The sequence below is a fragment of the Dermacentor andersoni genome, chromosome 11 (assembly GCF_023375885.2).
Source record: "Dermacentor andersoni chromosome 11, qqDerAnde1_hic_scaffold, whole genome shotgun sequence".
Taxonomy (NCBI): domain Eukaryota; kingdom Metazoa; phylum Arthropoda; class Arachnida; order Ixodida; family Ixodidae; genus Dermacentor; species Dermacentor andersoni.
In genome coordinates, this window is record NC_092824.1 from 9218799 (window position 1) to 9230044 (window position 11246).

Below are 11246 nucleotides of genomic sequence, written 5' to 3' on the forward strand. Positions count from 1 at the left end.
GACCACATATATTACTGGTGCGGGGACACGGTGTCACGTGTATTTGTTAAAAGTATTACAGGCTGGTTTCTCTCTCTCTCTTTCTCTTTTTGTTGGAAGAAGGGCCACACAAGATCTAGATCACTTGCTATATATGCTGTTATCGGTCATTTCTCAAACTATTCCACTACCTTTCCATTGGCACCTTGTTGAATAAGTAAGGTAATAAATGTTAGTTCATTAAAATTAAATATTAGTTGCTTGTTCACAATGGAACAAAAAACTTATCATTAACACTAGCCTATCAACATAGAGTGAGCACTGTTCACAGAAAGCCCTCGGTTATTTTTTTTTTTCTTGGCCACATTTAGTAGGCACATCCATTGTGTAATTTAATGGTGCTTTCTGAGAAATCTGTGTGGGTTTCCATTGTAGCTTCATGCTACAGTCAGGGGGAGGACTATCTTTCCCCATCATGAATTTTGCTCATTTTGCGGGCTTCCACGGAATTTATCTGCTGTAACCTAATAGGGGTCTGCAAAGTGAAATAAGGAATACCTTTTCTTCATGTGCCTGCATTTCGCTCATATTTACATTTACCAAGCTGCTCCAGAACGCATATATACTGCTCCAAAACGGACAATTCATGCTCCAAACCTGCTCCAAAGTGCTAAATTTGCCACTCCTAGAGCTGCTCCAAAACTTCCTTGGCCACTTCCATCCCTGTGAAGGCGATCTGCTGAGTGTAGTTGTACCAACAGTGCCGACAACTCATAGCTCTATAGGCTCTGTGTTCTCGCTGCTGAGTTTGCATTGAAGCGATAGATAGCACGAAGGTGATCGCACATGATCCTCTCCACCTCCTGGCTGCTTCCTTATACACTTGCTTCACGACTTCAGGCAGACATTCGCCCATTTCACTAGCTGGCCAGTTATGTTTGTGCATAAAAGGCACATCGTGTGTCAGACATTCTCGACATGAGTCATTGGCCTATGACAAATAAAACAAACTCCCAGCTGTCATTGCGCAGCTTCTCGCTCTTTTTGCATGTACATGCAAGGCTTGGCACAATGTACGCGAAAATTATGAACTCTCAAAGAACAGGCGAAAAGCTAGCCCACATTTGGCTGCAGCAGCACCTATACTTATGCACCGCTGCATCGGCTGAACGCTCATTGCCACTTCATGCATCTCCTTGCTCCTGCCCGTGCCCCTTCAAGCCTTTTGCAACATGCCACATGAAACAGCCTATCCATGCCAGCCAATGTATTGCAAAATGAACACACATATAGAGCTGCGCTCAAGTTTAGTGTTAGGGAGTGTCCTTATCGTCGGTGAATTTTTTTCATTCCTCCATGCCTCCATGCTTCATGCCTCCATGCTTTATGCCTATTTGTGCCTATTACATCTTGAATCGGTGTGTGCGTCGGCCGTGCAAGATCGCCGTTCCAAGATCACGTCGATATATTCGGGGCGTGCTCCACCATTGGAAAAGCTGGCGTTGCCATCACCATGACGTGGTATGAGGGATCATGTGGATACAGCGGCCACGTCGGCTGCTTCGGAAGCGCCGAACAAGCTGTAAACGAAAGTTTAAAGTGCCGGCTGTGCTGCGGTTCTGATTAAGTGGGGAGGTTTTCCCACTTCGGGTGTTTATTTGGCAACACTTGAAAGCATTGTAGTAGGTAGTGACTGCCTTTGAAGGCGTCCAACATGGTAGGCTACTGCTCCGTGCTGCAGTGCTGGACGCACGGAACGGAGCCTGGTGTCAGCCTTCACATGTACCTGCGGGCAAGAAGCTGTGTGAAGCTTGGATCGTGAAATTTAGAACCGGCAAGCAGCCGTCGGCTACAACTCAAGTGTGCAGCAAGCACTTCCATGAGGAAGATTTCTGCTACAGCGTCGGGGCTAAAATGTTCGAGTAGCAGAAAGCGCACACTGAGACGCTCGCACACGTGCAGCTGCCCGGCTAATGTCGTGAAGCTTTGATCTATGAACTTGATGCTAAACACTGGCTGGTTTACTGGAATGGAAAGGGAACGGTAAGAAGCACATTAAAAAAAGCAAGGCATATGCTCATGTTTGTGTTAGCACCAAACAATGAATGTATACTGGATTAAGAAAAAAAAGTGGGGGACAATCACTTGCTGGGAAGCAAACATACAGTGCAACGCAACATGAGAAATAATGATATTGAAAGGCCCAAGAATTTAGAAGACAAAAAAAAAGATTGAATTGTCGCAACGGCATATCACAAGTTGGCGTAAGCATCGTCCCTGGTTATAACAAAATTGTTTTTGAACAGCTCCGATAGTGTGTCAAAATGAACATATGCTGCTGCCTTAAACGGCCCCTCACCAGGTCTGGCCATTTTGAGCTGACAAGCGCAGAGCATACAATGCGCGTTAATTACTGCGTTTGCAAAGAATTACATCGTTATGCGCCGCGGAGAGGTCTGAACTTTCAATCCAAATGACGTTTTCCCTTTCTCTCACGGTGACCGCACTCCAAGCTGGACGGTGACGTAGTTGTGTCCTTGCGCCTACGTAGTTGTGTCTGCAGTGTGACATCGCTCGTGGTGACACGTGGCTTCGAGAATTATTCAAAGCAACATTTGTTATTTGTGTAATCTGTTGCTTGAATTGACTAATCGAAGTTCAGAGAAATAATAACACACGAACGGAATGTCTGCGTGTTTTTGTTTTACTTCGGACCGAAGCAGGAGAGATACTTCCGCATCGTCTGCTTGTTCCCATGGTTGTGCAGTCACGTGCGCAGGTACCAAAACTATGCCATTTTCTACTGTGTTACTGCGCATGATCATGCTCTGTGGATCCACTTGTTCTGCCTTAGTATTTGCGTAGCACTGAATTGTACCGCCAGTCATGTGTTCTTGTGTGCAGCATACAAAATCATACGCTGCGCGAAACGAGACATTACAACAGCTTGCGCGCAACTCCGTCAGCAGAAGTGCACAGCGCTGCAAAAAAGAAAAAAAACGTTATGAAAAAAAGAATGAAGGCGGGGCCCATGGCGCATGCGCCACGCAATCCTCGAGGTCTGGTATGGGAGAACGCAAGGAAGGAATTTCGCTTGCTGAGTCTAGACGGGGCGAGTGGAAAGTGTATTGCTATGCAGTGGAGCTTGCCTTCTAAAATCATGGGTTCATGGCACTGAAATATTTCTATCTCGGCTATTAATGAGCCGATTTCAAACATTTTTACGGCAGAACGCTCCCTAGAGAACACGTAACAACTTACAGCGTATAACCAAAATTTGCTATGGGGCCTGGTGAGGAGCCCTTTAAGGTCGCTGAACAATGCGAAAACGTGCTCGCAGCGAAAGCTGCGAGCACATTTGGGGATGTGTTTGGGGACATTTGGGCACATGTTCGGGGACGTGCATGCAGATGCGCAGTCGGTCGCTGTGAACGCTTGTGATCGTTGCATTGAGGTTTCATTCTGTTATTCTTTATTTTATTCTTTATTCAAGAATTGCCCTGCATTGCCCGAAGGCGTTATAGCAGGGGGGTTACAGGAGGGAAAAAAACAAATCTTCATTTGTACAGCACACTTGCTCTTCACACAGCTGATTCCACTCCACAATAGTTTTGACGAAAAAGGAATCCGCAAACAAGTACGTCCTGGCACGGTATTCGCGGATTTTAAGTGAATGGTCATTACGCCTAGAAATATAATGTGGTTCTTTCAAGTAGCTTTTACTGCTAATTCCAGTCTTATTATTAAATATGAGGTATAAAAACTTCAGTCTCAACTTTTTCCGCCGAGAGGAAAGCAGTTCCCAATTCAATTCAAGTTTCATTTTAGTACAACTTTCTCTCCGCCCATACCGTCCCAAGACGAACCTAGCAGCTCGGTTTTGAATTCTTTCCAGCTTATCAATCAATTTTTTTTGCGCGGGGTCCCAGACGGCACAGGCGTATTCCAAAATTGGTCTAACACATGTTAAGTAAGCAGTTTTTTTTTTAGATTCGGCTGTGAACATTTCAAGTTCCTCTGAATAAAATTGAGTGCCCTACCAGCTTTTACAATGACGTCATCCACACGAGCAGACCATGAGCAGTCGGATGATAGCGTCACACCTAAATACTTGTATATAGGTTTGTTTTTTATCTGGGTATTACTTATCTGGTAAAGACATACAATCCGTTTCTTCTTTCTTGTAAAACATACATGAACACACTTTTTTAAATTCAAATTCATCTTCCACGTGGAACACCAAGTATTAATACATTCTAAGTCAGATTGTAACATGGCAGCATCTTGTTCACTCTTAATTTTCCTATAAACAACACAATCGTCGGCAAACAACCGTATACATGAAGAAATACCAACAGAAATATTATTTATATAAAGTAAAAACAAAAGTGGCCCTAAGACTGAGCCCTGTGGGACTCCTGACGTCACATCAGCGTATGCCGAGCTTTTGCCGTTCAAAACAACACATTATCGGCGCTGAGACAGATCATTTTCAATCCAAGCGAGTACGCTTGAGTGAATATTTAACATATTAAGTTTAATAAGAAGAAGTGGATGTGACACTGTCGAATGCCTTGCGAAAGTCTAAAAAGACACAATCTGTTTGTCCTCCCTCGTCGACATCGAATGCCAATTCATGATAAAATTCAATTAATTGTGTTGTGCAAGATAGACCTTTCCAAAACCCATGTTGTTCTTTGATTAGTATATTATTATTTGTTATATGATGCATTATATCGGTATATATAATATGCTCAATGATTTTGCACGAGATGGATGTTAGTGAGATAGCCCTGTAATTCGCGACATCTCTTTTCGAACCCCCTCTATGAATAGGTGCAACTTGAGCGGTTTTCCAATAATTAGGTAAGGGTCCTGTGGATAGCGATTTCACATAGATTAAATAAAGGTACATCGAGATAAGTGTAGCACACCGCTTTAGTATACGTGGAGATATACCATCCGGACCAGTTGCTTTGGTTTCATCTATGACCTTTAGGAGTGCCTCGATGCCTCTAACGCTTAATTCAATTTGTTCCATTAAAGGAAGTCTGCTTGCATGTGGTGTAGAGCTATGATTGCATTTAGGTAGGAAGACAGATTGAAAATATGTATTCAAACACGTTGCCTTTTCAATATTGTCTGTAATTATTTGTTGATTACAAACAATTTCATTTATTCCTACAAAATCTGATCTGCATCCTTTTAAAAACCTCCAAAAATGTTTAGGATTAGTTTTCATGCTGTCGTTAAGTGTCTTAAAGTACTCTTCCTTCGTATTTTTTATAGCAAACTTATACTCCTGTGTTACTTCAGATAACTTTTTTTATGTGATTCATACTTTTAGTTTTTTTGTATCTATTAAATGCTCTCTTTCTTTTTTTAATTATTCTGAGAATACGCGAATTCACCCAGGGTTTCTTACGTTTTTTGAGTCTGGTGGAGTATATGCTTGGAACATACTTGTCCGTAAGCTCAAGCAGTTTATCTTTAAATACCCGTCATAAATCATGGATGTCGTAATCCTCAGCAAGACATTCAAAAACCGGCACGTAATCAAGGAGCTCCTGGGAGACACTAGGATAATCACCTTTTTCGAAGAAAAAAACTCTCCTTGATGTGGGTGACGTTGATCGGTTAATATCTGTTTGAATGTTTGCAATGACGGCGTGATGGTCACTTATTCCTGGTATTATATAAACCGAGCTAATAAGGGTAGGTGAACTGCAGAACAAAAGGTCCAGAATGTTACTATTCCGAGTTGGAGCATTGACATACTGTAGTAGTCCGAAGGTGTTTACAATGTTTTTCATTTCTAAATTAATACGGCTGTCAACTTTGCATACACAATCACCTTCTAGCCATTCCAAGTCAGGTAAGTTAAAATCACCCGCAAGCAAAATAGGCTGCCGGGATGCCTCCGAAACGATGTCAAACAAAGATTGCAACAGTTTTAAATTTGAGTTCGGTGGTCTGTAGAATGATCCAACAGCATATGAGGAGTTATCAGTTGGGTGACTGAGCACCAAATTGATTCAACATTATAGGTATCAAGATCTAGCATAAATGGTTTAAGAGAAGAGTGAATTAACAAAAACACCCCTCCACCGAGGCGGGGCCTGTCCTTCCGATAAGCAATGAATTCTTTAGGGAATACTTCACTATCCGCGATAGACGGGTTCAGCCACGATTCTGTGCCAAAAACGATGTCAGCTTTGAGACTCTATCAGACCAGCGAATTCATCGACTGTTTATTATACTCCTACAGTTTACTACAACAGCAACGAAGTTACGACATACTTGTTTCATTTCCTTTCTATTGCGTCATCGTTCCCTGAATGGAACAACTTCTTTTTTTTCTTTGTCCCACGTGAAGGTCTTTCCGTTAATAATAAGTTTGTCGAAGTTTAGCTTTACCTTGTTATTGCCGTCCGCTTTTTTAACTTTTGCGTATAGACCAGAACACGCTAGCCTCGCACCCAGGCTAATCGAACGCATACTCTCGCACCCGGATTGCCCGGTCGACCAGCGCCATTTTGTTCTGGGCTGCCAAAGCGTGTGCGCCGGCGACCAGCAGACATGGCTAGCGCTAGCTCTAGGCCTCCAAAGTGCGGAAATGTGCCCGTTCACGCGAATACAAAGTACAAGAAGTCATCTGGGCATCGTTGCGTCGTGTTTGGATGCCAAAATAACCAGCGGAAAAGGAGCAGGTTGCTTAGTGCTGTTTGCGAAGAGCACAATACACGTAGGGAATCGTGCCGGTGCGGTGTTTTCAGCCTGCACCGATTTCCATCCGCAACAAAGAATGACAAGCTGCGCCACCGGTGGATAGCTGCAGTGAATAGGAAGAACTACCAACCCAGTGAAAATGCACGAGTGAGTATTCGATCTGTGTATATTTTGGTGCCACGTTCAACTTTGCGCCCTACGAACGTAATATGTGTAACACGCAGGTTTGCTCCGAGCACTTTCTGGACAAGCCCACAGGGCAGAATCCCGCGCCGGTGCTTCGCCTTGGCTATAACAAGAAGGCAAGCCTTTTCGTGTTTTCATTCAGGCAGAGCTCCCGACGGTTAAGCGGAACACGAGTTTGCGGTTAGCGATACTTGCAGCTGCTGCACGGCATGACCATTAAGCGTGAACGACAAGTTGTAAACGATAGTATGTTGCCCTGCTGGTGAGCGTTATTGCTAATGAAAGTAAAACGAAGTCTGCTCGTCACGTAGCATGCGTCGACAAAAACGTAAACAACGACTGCTCGTCGCCGAAGGCGTTCTTGCAGCGCGCCTGTCTTTACGAGCTGGTGTTGCAGGTGTCATTCGTAACGAATTCATTTGAGCATCCTGAGCTCTAAACTGCGTGCGGGCTGTTATGCAGGGCAAAGCGCTAAATTTTTCCGTTCATAAGGCGAGGAAAATAAGGTGCCTAATTATTGTTGTATTTTGTAACAAAATTTTGCTCGTTCTCACCAGTTTCTTTTACTGTTTTCTAAGGGAGCGCCAACAATCCGATATGGCCTCGCACAAGCGAAACAGGTCTGATACCAGGTAGCTGCAGTTGGTGGGGCTAATTTTTTGGAATGCAGGTGCGGTTGTTTTGTACCAAAGGCTTCCCTGATGATGCAGCTTTAAGTAGGGATGGTAATTTTATGTGCCCTGTCATGGTTTGTGCAACTGTACAAAACCTGCATCCGTCATGCTCGCCCTGTTATATGGGCTTTGACTGCACATGTAGTTGAACATTATAACTACTGTAGTTCCTCATTTTCCAATGAGTGCAGGTTTAGCATCACATGCTGCTTGTTCGAGTACTGTAGGCTTGTGTTCTTAATGTTGTACTCTTAAGGGGTTGCACGATACAATTGGCCTGGTGCATTTTCTATTTCATTTTGAGAGGACTTTATGTATTCGCAACAGTGATGGCATGGGAAAGAACTACAGCCCTTCTTACTATAACATATATATTGTTTTCAATGTGCAGGTGGTGAAGGGCAGGCGTCTGCTAATCAGGCAGTCAAACGACCTCGCCAGTTGGTTGCCAAACGCGGCCAACCCAGTAGTGACCATGACAAACAAGACCAAACTGAAAGTGCAGAGGACAATGTTCTGCGTGCTTTAATAAAATGTGGCACCAACACAGTGCTGTAAAATCCTTCACAGGTTACGTGCTTACGTGTTTACCCGATGTATTCGCTTCTGCAGTCTGCACATCACTCAGTGTGGCCATTGCGGACTTGCATGAGGTCTTGAAGTTTGATTGAATCGAGACAGCGAAAATGATAGGCTAGAAAAAACGCGACACACGCCTTCCGCCCAGCTAAAAAGCCCAAGTTTCGCTTTCGCGCTGGGTCGCATCTCCCGGCGTGGCAGCCCAGGCCTGCTACTTCGCGGCGCTTGGGATAGATGGCGCGACCGGCGCTCATCAATATGGCGGCGCGCTTTGAATTCACGGTGTTCTGGTGTATTCCCACAGATGCTTCCGTATTTCTCGGGTCTCGGATGAATAATCCTGATCCACACTGTAGGGTTACCCCTTGAACTTATTAGCATTTCACAAGATGTCCTGTTTTTCCTTGTCTCCTTATGCTCTATTTCATTATACAAACAGCCCACTATAAGAACACATTTTACATAGTTGGCGCTCAGCGATTGCCTACCTTTTACGCAAGAAACTGGCTCCAGGGACTCCATCGCGGTGACCACTCGCAGTGGACGTTCACTGTATGTATTTGGTAAAGAGACAGCGTCTGTAAACCATTCTGTGCTTTTTGTTTACCCAAGATGATTGTTTTGACAGCAAAGAACTGTCGTTTCAAGAGTACTTACAGAAATGTCCAGGAGGGCTCCCGCATGGTGTTTTGATTGAGCGTCGACAGTCAAACCTATGAGGAGCACGTCGCGTTATCCCTTATTTGTCAAAAGCGAGGCGCTTTCGACAGATGGCGACACCGCAGGTCTTCTCCGCCAATAGCGGCCATTATAAGCAGTAACTTCATTTCGACTCGGTACCTGCGTCGGCCGCGTGTCTTCAAAATTGCGTTGTTGCCAACCATGATCGCTTCGTCAGTGTTGCCAGGTTTTGCTGTATGTGGCCAAATTGGGCTACAGAAAAAAGTTTGATATCGACTTGGCCGAGTTGACCATGTAGCTATATTTGGGCTCCTGAGAATCTGTGACTTGGCTTTGTTTGGGCTATAAGTTGCTCTGTTGTGAGTGAAAAGGTGTGTGTACGAAACGTGTGCTGACATGGTGGTTTATGACGTCTTTCCTCTCTGCAGTTGGGCCGGAGCAGGCATGCTGTAGCACGGCCAACCCATTTGCACACCGGTTCAAGGATGGCCGCAAGATCCTTGAGGAGGACTCTAGTCACCAGTGACGATGATGAGGCACCAATGTGAAACAGGTGGCCCACTCTGCTGCCCTCCGCCGGAGCTCGCCCAACACCGTCCAGCCCAGGACTATTTATTACGTACTGCATCAGTGACTGTGGCAACAAGGAACTGGAAGCGTACAAAACTATGGACACGTGCATAGTGTGCGGCACTCGCACACAGAAAGAAAAATTGCGTGTGCAGTCCTCCCCGCCAGATCCCGCTTTTTCTTGGAAGAGGAAGTGTGCACAGCCCAATCCCTTTTTTTTTTTTTTTTTTCCTGGGTACTGCCCTTGGATTGCTCCCCAACTTGTTGGTGAATGTTTTCTGTTTTCTTTTCCACTCCTGTTTTCTCGCCATTTGTGAGTCGCAGGTACAGTGCAGCCTCACCGTTTTTCTCAGCTCGTCTAGGATTGACAGTGCCTCTCTCACCTCACTGTTTTTGTCTTCGTGCGGTGTCGTGGGTTGTACGATGCCGTGTGGTATAAAACACCAGCTGGTACACACACTGCTTCCCTTTCTTTGTTTTCTGATGCAGGACTGCATGGTCCAGGCCAATTCGGCACACTATGAAAGATGCCAGTGTCCTTGTTGTAGGCAACTGACAGCCGCAGTTGCACCGACTTCCTTGCCTTCCTGCCATTGCTGCTGTCAGAGTACAGGGTTGCTCATATTGTAAGGCTTTCAAGAGGGGAGCATTCATTGCAGCTTTTGCACTGCAGGTGACGGACATTAAGTATTTAATTTGTAGTTGGAACTTCAAAAGAAGCCTTGGCAGACCTTTTGCAGACTCTTAAAGCGCAAGAACTTTTGGGCTTGTCGGTCTAACTATTAGGGCCATTGTGCTTAAGCAAACACCGAAAGCCGCCCTTGCCCATTTATATCCGCGTCGCTTAAGTGCTGTTGTCCCAGCCTTAGTGCACACGCACCAAGAATACTGTCAGGTGTTGAGTGAAACATCAAAGGTCTGCAAGAATATCCAAGTGGAGCATTTAAACTCAGTGCTGTGTCTGCTCTCTTGTCCGTCCCGTGTTTTTGCACTGCATGTCAAGCCTGCAGAATTTTCAATGACTCGCATACCTTGACAAGGCGGTCTGTAAACAGCCGTGGTGCCCACCCACTAGATTAATTACAACCTTGGTAGTTACGGACCTTGAGATTTTACCAGACAATCTAAGGCTAAACCATCTGCAAAGTTTCTGACTATCTTGTGCATGTGAGAATTCCTTGTAAAAATGTTTGTGGGCGTAGCCTTCACTGACGCCCAAAAGTCAGAACCACCTGAGCATCCTGGATGGCAAAGTGTGGATGAGCTCTTGGCAGCTGTAAACAAGTAATTTTTTTTTCTCACAAGGACTTTGACCACAAGTCGTAATTTATCCACTGTGCTTATGCCTTTCCTACTGTGCATTTTTAAATCTTGTTTGTTTTAACATGAATTCATACCTCTTTTGTCACCGTCTCTTTTTGTGTATTCATATATTGAACTAAAAGCTTCAATGTCCAGCAACAGATTTCTGGTACAAGTTTCTGCTGTACCAGAAGTTCTGGCAGGTCCCTGGTTTGCCACATGCATGGTCTGGTGCTTGTTTCAAGCGCATAAAATTTGTCCAGTCTAGTCCCACTGCAACAAAACTCATGAAGTGCAAGAAAAATTTCATTGCAGTAAAAATTTTGTCACGAACATTTAGTAAAAGGCAAAAAAAAATACTGGCAGTAGTTTATTTCCAGAAATTGGTCATTTTCACTGTTGCTGCTTTCCAGCCAGCAGCGGCGGAATCTGTTGCTCATAGTTGGCATTGCAATGTTGGCGTGAACGCCAAGAAAGCAACGGATAGTGTAAAATGAGATCATCACCTATGTGCAGACTGCACACGATGCGCGATGTCGTCAGATG

At 44.6% G+C, this 11246-nt stretch overlaps 1 protein-coding gene across 1 annotated transcript in view; it reads left to right on the plus strand.

Annotated features, from left to right (window-relative positions):
- cdi (serine/threonine kinase) overlaps positions 1-10801 on the plus strand; it is a 77015-nt gene extending 66214 nt beyond the window's left edge. Inside the window, exon 5 of the mRNA XM_050167864.3 lies at positions 9257-10801. Coding sequence (XP_050023821.1) covers positions 9257-9354 — 98 coding nt within the window. The 3' untranslated portion in view covers positions 9355-10801. The remainder of the gene's footprint in view (positions 1-9256) is intronic.
- Positions 10802-11246: the final 445 nt, after the last annotated feature.